This window comes from Centruroides vittatus, unplaced genomic scaffold (genome assembly GCF_030686945.1).
Source record: "Centruroides vittatus isolate TY-2023 unplaced genomic scaffold, ASM3068694v2 contig_1110, whole genome shotgun sequence".
Classification (NCBI taxonomy): Eukaryota; Metazoa; Arthropoda; class Arachnida; order Scorpiones; family Buthidae; genus Centruroides; species Centruroides vittatus.
This window is the reverse complement of record NW_027120712.1, coordinates 36,630-52,736: the sequence shown is the minus strand read 5'-3', so window position 1 is coordinate 52,736 and position 16,107 is coordinate 36,630. Positions and strand designations below refer to the sequence as shown.

Here is a 16,107-nt window from a genome sequence, read left to right as displayed (position 1 = left end):
CAGTACTATACATAGAATTTAACTAGCATATACTTGAGTTTGATCACAGTAATAAAAAGAAAAAGGAATAAAAACTCCTTAGATGAAGGCTTTGACATTTTTGCATTTCTTCATGGTACTTAGTCTCAAATAAAGGTAGTGTCACAGTATGTTTATACATGATCTTGCTAGTCCTATAAGTTAGTCTTTAAGTTTATCATAGACAAAAAAAATGATCAGATTGAAAAAATCATTGCCATATTGCCGACTGACTGGAAATCTGACAATTCAAGTTATTTCCAGATCTGGTAGCATTGCTGTTCCCACTATCCATGTAGTAGCTAAAAAACAAAATTCTCAAAGAAATAACATCTAAACATAATTTCCAGCAAACAAGTAAAAAATGTTACTGGTCAAGTGTTTTCAGCCACAGTTTATAAACCCCCATCATGAACGAATATGAAAAACAGTTCTATCAATCAAATGTTGACGCATTCTAATTTTTTAAAACTTTCAAAAACATGTTCAAACGAGACTGTGACACACAGTTTACGTCAAATTCTTATGCCTGTAAACAGGTAATATCTGTATTAAGCTTATCCAAACAACAGTAGACAGAGTCCACATCATCTGGATAAAAGTCAAATTTGAAGTTCAGTTCTTGCTTCATCCGTTGATTTTTGAATAATGTCAGCTTCATCCACTTGTGACTCAGATAAAGCATGCTTTATACAGATAAAGTTAAAAATTAATATATTGTTACTTGCCTTAACCAAAAGAGTTTGTTCTTTTGGTTAAAGTAAGTAACAATATATTAATTTTCATTTTTTATAAAGTTAGCATCAGTCAATTAAACTTATCTTTATCTTAGCTGCATTTATAAGCTTTAGCTGCAACAAATATATAGACCTATTAGCCATTATACACACATTTATCTACATATGTGCTATATGTGTGTGTAATGACAAGATTTAGATAACTCTAAATGACTATAAAATTATTCTGATTCTGGTATTTACATAACAAATATTTATATTTAAATTAGAATTGAAGTTATTTAAAACTAAGGCATTAAAAACATTTCCCAAATGTTCCTATTTTATATATTATAATTAAAAAATACAAACAAATAGCATGTAAACTAAATACTAAAGTAATATTCAGATAAGCAAATTTTTTTTGGCTAAATACAACAAACACTGAGTAAATAAAATTAAAGATATTATGAATATATTTAATTTTTTATTTAAACACTAGCAGTACCCACCACGCGTTGCTGTGGCTCAAAATGCATCTATTATAAATGTATAACATTCCCCACGGAGAGGGGGATTTCGAAAAATGCCTTCTTAGTGTACATTCTCTTGATGTACCCTATTAAAAAACAATGAAAAACACAAAAAACTGCATCTAAAATAGTATAATAGAAGCAGAGTTCTTTACGGTAAGCCTTAATCCTGTCCCTCTCCCACACGGGGGGAATTTCGACATCTATATTATATAAAAACACGCACATATTTGAATGCAACATTGTGTCAAAGCAATCAGCGAAGACCTTTCGAAGATTAGCTATTAGGAACAAACAAACATTACATTTTTATTTATATTGAAGATTGTTATATTTATATTTTATAAATATCAAAACAATGTTTTAGAAATGGATAAACGCTCAAACCGAATATAAATCATCCTAAAAAATAAAATTTTAAATACTGATTATGATAATAACTAATATCCATTTCAAAAATTCAATGACAGTATTTTTGCACGAGTATCATTATTAGCAACAAATTTTTCATAAACAAACAGTTAATCTGGTTAGATAAAATTTAAATTTAGAAATTAAAATAGAAATAATGATAATAAAGGAATTTCTTTTATCAAAAATTGACATTTCAATCAGGGATTAAATAAATCAGCATAACTTTTTTGCAAAACATTTTAGGATTATTACGTGCATAATACAAGTATATCTACAAATGTTTTAAATATAAATCCACAAAGTAACTGACCCATCTTTAGGTCACTGAAAAAAATTAAATATTACAATTCTTGTCCAAAATATAACTGCAACATAAATTGATTAAAATAAATTTAAAAAACAAACTTATTAAAAAGATTAAGACTAAAAGGTTAAAAATTTGACTTTCTTTTTAATATATATTTATTAGTTTTGAGCCTAACATTTTATATGTTAGGCTCAAAAACTGAAAAAACTCAATGAATGTAAAAGATAAACAAAAATGCATTGTAGCTTTATCAAAACAGTTACAACAAGAAATTTTGCTTCCTGACTGCTTATAAAGAGCAGAACACAAAATACGTGTCATTACTGTTAAAAAATCTAGAAATGACTTGTTTAACTTTCTCAGCAACATTTGGTGGCACCATCTGTTATAATATTTTATTTAAAAAACTTTTTATATTTTAAATTATTGGCAAAAACCTTAATTTTGAGGAAAGGGATGGGTTTTATAAAAAAAATTCTAAATGCTAATAATGTGTAAAATCATCAATAAGTCTGACCTTACTGGAGATACACACAACCCCCCAAAATCTCTCCACCCCTAAACCTTTAATCACCAAAAATTAATAATATCAATCTCCCTAATAAAGAAACCTCCCTGTAAAATTTCTGAAATTTTCAACAAAAAGCACAGGCATTATTAAGCTTCAAAAAGTGTGAACAAAATTGTGACCCCTCCCACACACACTAACATTCATACCTATAGAAATTACCCCCAAATATTTTTGCATTTCTTAACACTTCAAGGTCCTGAATCCAAAAATATAAAAATCTGGGAGGGGGCATTTTTTGACCAATCGCCATACTTTCTGTGTGTTATAGCTAAGGAAAATAAAAATTACCACAATGCATTTCGATATTATAAACATACTTCAATGTATCATTGTAGAAACAACATGAAACATTTTTATCACATGCATACAACAATCTACGATATTAACATTATTGAGAAAGACAAGCAGAGACCAATTCAGAGTCAACTCAGGTCATTCATCAGTTTTAATCTGATGTTACATCAGCAAACATGGGCATCAACTTGGGTAAGTGTGATTACATCATCATCGCAACATGGCAGTTTTTCTGCTAAACTTGGTGAATAACATTACACCAGAAACAACTATATTGCAGATTTACTTGTGGATAAAATATTATTCGTGGGTTTTTCGGGAAATGCAAATTTTTGGACATTACACTTTAAAAAATTAGCAGTAGTTTAGTTTTTAGGTTAAGTTGGGATTTTGCTTTCATGCAACTACTAGTGCCATCTCCTGTGTTATCTCCTAGATAAAATAAGGTTATTTAGAACATACAACTGGCCAAATAGCCAAATCATCAAAGGCTTATCTGATCTGTAGGACTCTGGTTCAATTTGGGTATTATCTCCAGAATTTTTATAGATAGTGGTACCAGATATATTGGGTCCTATCATTTACCATTCTAGCTTTCATTGGATTGGCCAGGCAGTGCCTGATCAAACCAATAATGGGTAGGAAATATGCCCCCCTTAGTGCTCAACAGACAAAAAAGTACAAAATGAATGAAATACAAAGTAAATAGTTCACAGTTTATTTAGGTTTTATCCATAGAAAAGTATATCTGCAGAGTGTTTAACTGATGCTGTTGTATCCACATTAAATGAAATGAAGATATCATTAGAAAAATTGAATAATAAACAGGTTGCAGTTGAAAGTGGCAGTTTTATCACCTGATATGAAGATTTTTAGCTGATTTTAGCAAGCAGAGCTTTGTAAGTTGCATCAATAAAAAGGGCAAGTATTATTCAAAAGATATCAACTGTAATCTTAATTGTTGTTCTAACAATTCCTGCAAAAATAAATAAGCTTGGCCTTGTTCATAATTTAAATAACAAAAATAAATTACTATAACTTAAATTTGAACTAAAGAATATTTACATTAAGAATTAGCATTATTATATTTATTAGTATTATTACAATTTATCAGATTTAAATCTTGATTTAGTAAATTTAAATTTTATAAAACTGTATTAATTGAACAAAACAATAAATTTAAAATTTTAATAAAAAAATTACAAAGACCAACAATAATTCTAGGAAAAGTTAATGATAAAAAAAATTTCAAAAGATAACAATAGAATATTCCTTTTAAAGAATATATTAGGTGGAACAAGTTATAATTCAAACATTAAATAAGATGTAAAGAACATAAAAAAATAATTAACATTAATAACCAATAATAGAAAATGTCATTTCTATTTTTAAAAATTAATCTTTAGTATACTATTGTTCACAGTAGTAAATGAAAACTATAAATCAAACCAAACATTAACACAATCAGAAAACTTATTACTGCAAATTTTTAATTTTGTAATATTTGTGTTATGATTATATAAAAAATATTTATTACATGCAACCATTTATGAATATATACTATTAAAGTGATAGTACAGACTCAAAATCTGCAAAATCTTCAACAGCGTATCAACTTTTTCCATATAACAATTAAACCTTTGGCATAAATTTATTAAGTACATCTCTGCACTTTAATGCTCTTCACTTCTCTTTTAACTGATTTTGGATTTAACAAGCCTATTTTAACAGCAAAACCCTTTCATATCTGTTTTATTCCAATCAATCCTCAGAAATTCTAGTAATCATTCACTACAACAAAGTTTAATTCGCATGAAATGATATTGGATCATCTGCTCAAAATGATATTTGACGGAAATAGTTTGAATTTGAAATCTTTTGATGTTCTATTTGGTTTATAAAGATTCTTCTGTAATTTTATACTCTGATGATGAGCTAAAACGACTTGAATGTACTTGGCTATTAAGATAAACATTCTTAAGAACTTCAATACACAAAAAATAGCTAACTTTAACAACTAGAAAACTGGATTTTGGTGAAAAAATTTACAGGCAAAAACAATTCAATAAGAAAAATGAATGGTACATTTAAAAAATATTTTAGATGTCAGTAGGGTGGTTTAAGTCAATGCTGAAAAACAGTAACTGAAATATCATGAGAAACCAAAGCATAAGCAAGTGCTGTACATATTATATAATAAATTTTAACATTAATTATTATGTCTAATTTCAATAATTCCCTTATAATTAAATTATTTAATGCATTATATTAAAATAGAACACATTTCTAAGTGCAAAACATTTGTAAAAAGAAAGAGAAATATATGTAGAAGAGAAATGACAACAGAAATACATTTGTTTTTAAATGTGATTAAAATCTTAACTCTATACCATTTTCATACATAATGCATTTAATAAATATTTTATCATAATAAAAAAGAAATTTTATATCAAGAAAATATTACAATATATAAAGAACAATATTAATTTTTTTAAAGTTTATGTATTTTCTCATACTAAATATACCTTTTTATCCATATAAGCATTGATAAAATAATTGTTCATCACTCTTGAACTTAAAAAGTCTTTGTTCTCTATAGAGATAGAAGCAGCTTAGATATTTTGTAAAATAAATTTGCCTTTGTTGTCAAACTTGATATAAAGTAAGTAGGAAGCATAAGAGGAGGGGAAAATGCAAATTATAGTACTTTACAAGTTCTTAAATTTATTTTAAATAAGCACAAAGATATCCTGTACTGTCATTATTTCATTAAATTGAAGGTTTACTATGTCTGGAACAAGATTAAATCACAATCACCCACTCCAGTCCAAACTTAACAAACTAACATATTTGTGCTTAAACAAAAGAAAATGTATAAAAGCCAATGTTTATGATAAAAAAACTAAATTGAATGTTGTATATTATTTTAATAATACACTTTTATTATGTAATAAAATCTGGCAAAATATCAAAATCTGGGTCATAGGTTATAATGTGTGGGCTATACAAAGCCATCACATTTAACATTTAATCAAATGACTTCATCATTTATTTAGTCACACCTATATTTCAAAAATATTTAGATAAAACAGCATTACATCCCATAACAAACATATAATGAATAATTCAACAGGATTTCATACTAAACAGTTAAGAGGAAAACAAATTCAAAATTCAAAGCTGACTTGTTCAAGACAAATATTTAGTATATGATTACCGACTATAACAAGTACAAAAACTTTTGCTATTTATATAGCCTACTTACTGTACAAAATAAATTGAAAAAGTTGGTCAAAAACTACTTTTTAAAGTAGTTCCTGATTAATTTTTTATAGTTTAACTCTTTAAAGTTTAAATGTAGTAAATTCAGAAGATATTAGAAAAATGTTTTATTATATTATAATCATAAGAACATTGTTTAATATATTTGTTTTGCTTTTAGTTTTTAAAATATTTTGTCCTGTGGGCATTAAGAGGGGCCACTTATTTTCCATGTCAATCACAGATTTGGCCAGGGTAAGGGGCAAGGACAACAAAACTGGGTCAGATCACTGTGTAATTTCTGAGGATATGAACCAGCCTCAAATCTGGAGATGTTCAGAATAGTAGATGTTTGTCTTATCTGTTTCAGTCATCTAGCCACTCTATATTAGCATATCAAATATTTCTTTTAAATTAGTCCTAATTAAATTAAAAGATCTACAACAATTAAAAAGTTAAAAATCATAAAAATTATTTTAAGAATCAAATATTCTTATAATTTTACATGGTATTAAACATTATGAAATACAAATAAATCCCTGACCTATCAGATATTAACAATTTAAATAAAGTGTGATGGTAAAATAAAATAAAGTTGGACTAGTATTCTTTTTACTAATATTAACTGAATTCAACAGATTGAATATGATACAGAACTTTGTGCCTTTTGTTCTTCTGTCAGTTTAAAACTTTCTAACAAAGAAATCTAAATCATTTAAAACTTAATTAATTCCAGTGATGAATCTATTTGCAATTCATATATTTTATTCTATTAATATTAAGTCCATTTATAATTTAATACACAGACTTAAAAATCAATTAATTATCATTAAAAAACAAATATCCATAAAATTAATAGATTATTGCTTTATAATCTAAAAATCTCTTTCAAAAAAAGCTGACAAATTAATAAAAAACTTCCAATAAAATATACATTTGGATGATAATTTACATCATTAACTTATTAATCCAATATTTGCCATCATAAATGCATAAATTAAAATAATATATAGAAAAATCACCATTATGTAATATACCTGTTCAATATAATAATAATGAATAATTGTTATTGAACAAGAAAAATTATGTAATTATTGTAAGTTACAATTAAATATCAATGTTTTAAATTTTAATACTTTAAAAATGTAGGAAATTACAGTATAATTTTTTCTGCGTTTTTTTAAAGTTAATTATCATTATCTAGAATATAGAATAGCCAGAATTAAAAACTTGAATTTACAAAATAAACTTCTCTATCAAAACAACGGAGAAACATGACATAGAGTTTTGTAATAAAGGGTCAAAGGCATGCACGTAAAATGGTCGTAGCCATGGAAACTGATAGGAGAGTTCATTAGCTATGGAACTGATTAAATTTCCATTTCCCTCATTTTTTGTATAAAACGATATAAAAATCATTACAGTTAGATAAAATTTGTCAACATTTAAAAAAATAATACTCGATTATAACATTAAAACAATAAAATATATTTTTCAAATAAATATTTTTTAATTGTATAAGTATTTACAGTTGTACTGTATGACCTTTAATATCTTTTGAAAACTGTAAATGTGAAACAATGATTTTTTATAAATTGTTATAGATCGATTTCAAACACGAATAACTTTCAAATTTCAAGTGCAAAAACTTGATTATACTTTAAAATTAAGGAAAAAGTTGAGAAAAGGTCCATCTAAACTTTAAAAAAAGAAAAAAGAAGTCTTATAGACCACTGCCAGACTACTTAAATGTTCAGTAAAAAAGTAAAAAGAAATTAGGAAACCTAAAATTGCGTCATATAAACAAATTTTATATTCACTTCAGACCGTAACGAAATATTTATTAATCAGAATTTCCTCTTCGAAATCGTCTTTTTTTTCCAGTTTACGTGACAGAAATATTAGTTACGGGGATCCAACTAACATGGAAACACGACAATTTGCAACAAGTAAAAATACTTTGGCAACAAATTTCTTTCAGTAACGATGCGGAAGCGGATTATAAAGTAAACCCAAAAATAAAAAGAGATACGCGATGCTTCAAGGAAGGTGAACGACCAACTTGTTCAATGGCAACCCACAAATGACACGAGACGACTTAATGACAGGAAGAACATATTTTAAAATATATTATTATTTATTCAAAGTATTATTCCCGAAAATTTTCCAACAAGTTCAAGTTTTCTCTCCCCCTTGATAACAATCAATTTAGTACGAAATATCAACTAAAATAGTAGAGCTTCCGACACGATGACGCGATCGATAAATGTATTTGATGCTCTGTTGGCGACAACCGCACACATACACACACATAATATTTGTCCAATATTCATCTACACTCGTTTAATAATTGCCGTAAGCGAGCATTAAGAAATGATCTATGAAGTTATGTTGTTATGTCGCATATTAACGTATCGTAACTTAATTTTTGGATGAGTTATGTAAATTAAGTTACAGCTTATTTCTAATGCATGCTTTTCTGAACTGATGTAAATATTAAACAAGAAAATACTTTATAATTACTACGCGATATAAAATATACAATATTTACTAATGCAAGCTGCTTGAAGATTACGCTACGTTTTTTTAAGATTTAAATACAGGATTTAAATGCGGTTTCTCAATATAAATTTCACGTTATAAATCCTGCGATTAAGAAATTTAGCTTGTGGCTAAAATGCGTTCTGTCGCAACTGTTTAACCTCTTTTTCTCTTCCGTAAACAATCAACAGCATTGCTGACGGTATTTACACCGTTGCTTTTCGTGGACCGAAACGCGAATAAAACAAAATACAGATGTAAAAATTAAGGTCGCCAAGAAAACAGTTATGCTTGACACAGTTGTATTAACATTTTACGACCGAGAAACTTATTAGAGATAACTGACACATTATATGATGGCTGTTCACTCAATTACGAACGTTTTAAAGTCGTTGGTTTTCGAGGATATCTCGAAATTAGTCATTATTATTATTATTTCTTCTACTTGCTACAACAACAAAAACATAGATAAGTGCGTAACGGAATGGTACGTAATGCTACGTAAATCGACGTTACCCACCACGTGATAATCACGCACGATTTTCTCAGCTGTTAAATAGGTACAAGGTTGTTGGCAACGTCAAAATAACAGAAATAAATTATCAGAATAAAGTGCAGCGATTAATCGATTTGTTTGCATTTAAGAAGAGGGGGGGAAATATTAAAGATAATTACAATAATAAATAATAATCTAATAACGTTTTTGCGGAAGTTAACGAGGTCATAAGGGAGATTTTTTCGGACAACATTAAACCTGTACAAGATAATGACATTATCGAAAATTTGTTTTTGAAGCACTACCTTTATCTGCCTTCATTTAATTCGAAAACTAAATTAGAATTTGTAAACAGTTCTCTCTCTTAAAGAAATTAAACGCCACTTCAATATCCCATCCAAACAACGTGCTGAACATTAAAACAATAAGTGCAAATTAAACTTTTTAAATGTGTTTCCTACTATCATCCCTGTTCGTCATAAATCTCATTTTAAAAAACTAGGTTAAAATAACGTTTATCTTTTCTTTTTATTTCTCTTTGTTTTTATTTAGGTTATCGATGTTCCGTTATTATATAACAAAATATAGCAATTAAAGATAGACTCAAGGTTTTATAAACACTTGTTACTCAAAATGGCTGCTCCGCTGACCTCGGGGAAAAAAATTATTTGTACGGAGTCTACTTCAAAATAGAAAATGAATCCTAATTTGAAAATACTTTTCCGGATTTTTTTTCCAAAATTACAAATTCGAATGAAATGGTGTGATAATTGTACTTTAGACCAAAATAGCGAAGTTGGAATGGATCGAATTATTATTATTCTTACTAAATAAATCGAATGTTGAGTCACGAAATCAATCTAATTTCTATAGTTTTACGTTTGAATTGCTTACTGACATGTAATTATTAATTATAACATGTGATAAACTAACTGAAGAAATTTACTTTTCAGTTTCTGTAACTGTGTTAATATATTATATATAAAAATACTTTAAACTTTCCGCGCATTCAGAAGGCAAGTATGTAATCAAAACACACTTATCAAACAGCTAACACTTAATTTATCATTCATGTATGTAATTATGTGAAACTGAATGACACTTTTTAAACATTAAACCAAAATACAAAATAAATAAAATATATTTTTAAAAAAACTGCATTTATATATATATAATGAAACAAAATATTGTAATCTAATCTCATAATTTAGTGAAGTGTGTTTTCAAAATTTCTGATGTTCCTCATATTTGTTGACATAAAACCAAAATTTACTCAAGTGAAATAAATCTATAAATAAATATAATCTACATTCCACATTAATTTTAAACAGTTTTTAATACTTAATTCTTAAACAATAAAATCGTGAAAAATAGTTGTTGACATTGAACTGGAAGATCTAGGAGGGGAGACAGGTGGTTATTCCAAGGATAAGTGTTTTAACAGCTTTTACTGTTGTTTTTTTCTAGAAATGTTTCCAAAAATTAACATGAACCTATAAATATTAATTTAAAAGGTATGTATCATGTATCTATTCTACTATTTAAAAAATAAAAAAAATAATAATGTGCAAGCAATAGTTTCAATTTTCACAATGTCACAAACAACAAATTTAATTCAATTACTAAATGTTTAATTAAAATAAATCACGTTTATATATTTATAACATTTCAGATAACGGCAGACTGTTTAACAGGAAGACAACTGTGTATACCAAATGAATATGTAACGTAAGGAAAGAGCTTATAATGCAAATATAAATTATACATATTATTATTTTAAAAAATGATATAAAATTGTTAAAACAAAATAATTTATTCTGCTTATATACAAGAGAATGAATGTATTTTCTGGTGACAATTCTGATTTTAATTGTTTTATCTTTTGTAGACTTTCTACAGGTGCCTAAGCATGTATTAATGTTGAATAAATTATAAATAGAATCTTCAATTCTCTTATTTTATTAAATAAAAAAGTTGTTTTGAATATATTCTTAGTATGTTGTTATCATTAAGCACATTTCAAATGATAACTTTCCATAATAAAGAATGCAATAAGAATAACAATAATCAATACTATAAAATTAAGATATTCTTTCCACAAACGTTTTCGAGCTTTCCAAAAAGCTCTTCTTCAGGTAGAGAAAAAAGTTTCCAACGAAACACTTTGAAAAAAAGGAACGTAGACATTTCTACATTCCTTTTTTCGAAGTGTTTCGTCGGAAACTTTTTTCTCTACCTGAAGAAGAGCTGTTTGGAAAGCTCAAAAACGTTTGTGGAAAGAAGATTTTTTCACGCAAATTACACCGGTAACAGGTTCGGTATTTAGTATTTCATCCCCGGTGTCAGAGTGAAGTGTAATTTTACATAAAATTAAGATATTCAATTTAATACACATTCTATTTCCATAATTTATTTGATGTATAAAAATACAAGATAGATCATTAACATTTATTTGATACACATTTATTTATATTTCTATATGAGAATATATACAAAATTTTAAAAAAATGAAATAAATACATTTTACAGGCTTTTATTTTGCATTTATATGTTTAATATCTCAATAAAGAACATCTAGAAATTTAGTATTAGTTAAAAAAAACAAATGAAGGTTGTGTTATATACATTCAGGCTGTTATATAGTTTTGGAATTATTTCATCATTTTTTTAGATTTATTTCTTCAGTGAAAAAGTTTTATAACTAAAAATTAAAAACAATGAGTTATAACCAACAGCTAATACTTTATGAGGTAATTAAAACATTCATAAACAAACAGAAATAATAAAATTATCCTAACTCTGGTAAAACCATCCACAAGCTTCATTACATCAAAACATTTGTATTTCATCAATATACAGCAACAACTAAAATAAAATAAACTAATATTGCAAATTACTTGAAATCTGATGTAACACAAACAGGTTACATCATTATGTAGAATATCATAACATGTAAAAAGATATCTTAGGTTAAGTCAGAACAAATCTGTTTAATTTCTAAAAGTTTTTATTTATTAAATAAATTCTATTCAACAATAGTAATTATAAAGCTCAGTAAACATTAAACTTCCATTAAAAATAGATAATCACAATCATCCATGTCCAAAGCAGAATTCAAGCTTGCAATGTAACACATGAAGCAGTGCATTAATAAATATTCTTCAAAGAAGCACTTCAAAAGTGGATTATATTATTATAATAATTATGTCATGTTACTACAAAGTTAAGGAAAAATTAATTCAAATCATAGTTTAATCCACAAATCTACTTTATATGTACTGTATCCGGCGTATAAGACAACCCCGACTTTTGAGATTTTCCTGAGTTAAAAAATTGTCTTATACGCTGGCATATACAGTAAATATTAGATAGTTTCTACAGAAATAAAAATTACTTTTTCCACATATAAAATTAAATATTAAAAACATTTTCAAAAAACTTTCATTTATAAATTTAACAATATAAACTAATTAAAATTCAAAATGGAATGAAAAAAAATATTACTTTCATACTAAACAATTCAAAATTAAAAATCAACCATCTATATCCTAATAATTGTTAATTTAATCAATATAATTAATTATTATGCCTTTGTGTCCTCTATTGTAATTTAAAATTTATCTTGTATACTAGTACTTTTTTATCAATTAACGGGACTTATTATACTGGAATTACGGATGCAGATATTTAGTCTTATAGATCAGAAATAATATTTTTTATTTAGTTCTCCTAAATAAAATCAATCTAAAATTAATTAATATAAATTTGAAAATGAAACAAACTACAATGTGTCATAACTAATCATAAATTAAAGTTATACTTTCTGTATATAACATTTTAGAATTAATTTAATAAGATAATATTTTATTATTATTAAAAAGTGGTTAAAAAATATTATACCATCTTAAAAAAATAATAGCAAAAATATTTGATTAAAATTTAATTAAAGCATTATTAGCTGTTATATTTTTAAACTATAATTTCAGATATTCATTTACGTTACGAGTTTTATCTTAAATTGCTATTCGGTTATTACATTCTTAAAGCTACCAGTACTACTCTGGTATTTTCCATGACTAAATGGAACATGTTATGACTTATCCAAGTAAGTCGACAGCTTAAATTATTAAATGAATTTTTATATAAATTTTAGTATTTGTACATTTTAAATCAATGTTTTAATTTAGAAATTACACAAATCTACAATTATAACTAATTGAAACATGTTTATAAATTAATCTTTATATTAAATTATTGAACTATATGCAATAAACGATATCACTGTTTTCTTCGATTATATCACCAAAATACTATATTTAAAAATTAATTATAATACACCGTAGTAAAATGCTAACGGATAAATTAAACGTAGTATTTTAAAATAAGGTAATCAATTTGCCAAATGACAATACATTTCGTACACAAGAAAAGGCATTTTAACACAAAGAACGTTACAAATATTAAATTTTAATAATAATCCTATCAAAACAGGATTAGACTTTGGTCTAATAAAGTTAATTAAATAACTTAATTACTCAAAATATATTTCATTAACCTTCAGCAGAACCTATAAACATTTAGAAATATAAACAAATTTGAGTCCATTAAATAGCTTAAGAAAATTCTGATCTTTTATATTAAATAAAATATGTTTACATATGTATTTATGTTGCCCATCTTCTCCTTTATAAATATATGCATACATGTACAGTACTGTACATATACTGTATATTTTACTTTATATATACATATAAGTGTGTGTAAGGCAAAAGTATATAATTAGTATTATGTGTAAGTGTGCGTACGTATATATACATCTTTTTGTTGCACTTAGTATTCAATAATACATATAAGTGTGTATATGTATATATGCATGTAAATGTATACAGAAATATAGTGAGAAAAAAAGAATTTCTATTATTCAGTTATGCATAAATGGATTTAATTTCACAAGATGAAACCTCCCATACAAAAAGCCTTGTCTATTGTGAATACAACAGCCTCATTGAAACCTGTTCATTGTTTAAATATAGCAATCAAAGTCAGGATCTTGTCGAATTTTCCGTTACATCGAAAAAAGAAAAAATTTAAAAAATAAATCACATCATCTTAATAAGAGATGTAAAAATAAATTCTGTCATCTTTATTCTTAGTAAATGGAAGTAGATTATGTAAGGCTTAACCTATTCATAATAAATGACTTAAATGGCGTAGTAAACAAAACAAAGGATTCTTTAAAGAGTTTCAACGTATTTAATCGGACATTTAAATACTTAATAAGCGATTTAACGAGTAATAATTGTTGAAATTAAGCAGAGAATAAATTAAACTTACCGTTTTGTGTCTTCCTTTAAAGACGACAGCGAATGCTCCATGTCCTATAAGGTCCTTGGTATTATATTCGAACTCTCCCACACTTTCCATTTTGTACAAGGATTAAACTGGATATTACATAACATTTAGACGATAAAATGCTTTTTTACTGCACCATATCCACTGTTTGACGAATTGGTGCAACAACAACAACAGCTGCCATCGACTAAAGCACAACAAATACGCTCCATCATCTAAATCTCCATATTATATTATAATACCAATGCATTTTTATTATTAGTTATTGATGATAAATAGATTTATAGGATTTTTTTATATATCATGATTCGTAACGTTCTCTCGTACCACTTTCATAAACACCAATATCCTTACATCAGACGACTTTCTGTTGAATTTGTTGAGTCGCTGCAGCCAATAATCGTTAACTAGTGACGTCGCTCGTACGATGAGTTCGATTGGTTGCCATCTCACGATGCTAAAGCCAGTCTATCACGTGTTCGTTTATCGATTTCGGAAAATACCTCGTGACGTTATTTTGGAGTTTACGTTCCGTGTCGTTCGGATCGCTCCGATCTGTTCGTTTAAAATTACCGAACGGTATATAAGTTAACGTAAATCGGATCGTGTTTCGGTGTGATTCTCGAACTAATAACTGAACGCTTTCAGTACGTTATAGCATCGGCAGTGAATTTCTTATTTAATTCTGTTAATAAAAGACTCTTTCGAGTTACTATTAATATTATATATAAGATAAAATTTATTAAAATTTAATAATTTTAATAAAAACCAAACTTTTTAACGACTTTACAAAAATCTTACCCGCTGCAGTTTTCACTATAACATAACCGTCATTTTTTTTTCCATTTATTGAAACTAAAATGAAATTAAACGTTTTATTATCGTATTAAACAAGAAAAATGTATAATATACTTTTATAGACCAAATATTTAATTAAGCAAAAGTATATTTATGAAACTGAATTATTTAATTATAACAATATCCTCCATTGTTTACACGTAAGCAGTAGACCCCGCTTTACGACCGGAATTAATTTTTTTTTAAAATTATAATTATACGAAATGTACATAAATACTTTATCCTTTTATTTGTCATCTATACGTAATATTGTATAATTAAATATTGTTTATTTTCAAGAACGTAATCTCGATTTACGACACATCTTACGATGTCTCGCTTTACCACGGCCGGCTCTAACTAAAATAATCCTAATAATAATAATAACTAATAATAAAATAATAAATAATAGATTATTTATTAACTAAATAATCCGTTAAAAACTTTATTTTAACGGATTATTTAGTTAATAAAAGCCATATTACTTATATTTACTATAATTATAATAAACAATACAAATTCTACACGTAAATACAGTTTTATTTGTGACGTAATTAAAGCTATAGATGAGCCATCAAACAGAGATTTTCATAGGAAGTAAAGTGTCAACCAGGCCTTCCACATAAATCGATTTTTTTTTTTAAGTAGAGTAGATCGACCCAACCTTTATCGTGAGAACAATAACCTTTAGGAAGTGATTTATTTTACGTACTAAGACGAACTTGTCTTTGTCAGTCACGAAATTCGGCTAATGTTTAAAATGTCTT

At 26.6% G+C, this 16,107-nt stretch overlaps 2 protein-coding genes across 5 annotated transcripts in view; both read right to left on the bottom strand.

Moving 5' to 3' along the window:
* Positions 1-14,921, bottom strand: part of LOC136976290 (serine/threonine-protein kinase unc-51-like) — an 87,789-nt gene extending 72,868 nt beyond the window's left edge. For 2 of the 4 annotated variants that reach the window (XM_067271548.1, XM_067271556.1), the window contains exon 1: positions 14,486-14,921. In XM_067271548.1, coding sequence (XP_067127649.1) covers positions 14,486-14,575 — 90 coding nt within the window. In that variant the 5' untranslated portion in view covers positions 14,576-14,921. The remainder of the gene's footprint in view (positions 1-14,485) is intronic. The other 2 variants (XM_067271533.1, XM_067271539.1) reach the window with 1 other exon arrangement.
* Positions 1-16,107, bottom strand: part of LOC136976268 (uncharacterized) — a 122,214-nt gene that overhangs the window by 84,751 nt on the left and 21,356 nt on the right. The window lies entirely within an intron of this gene.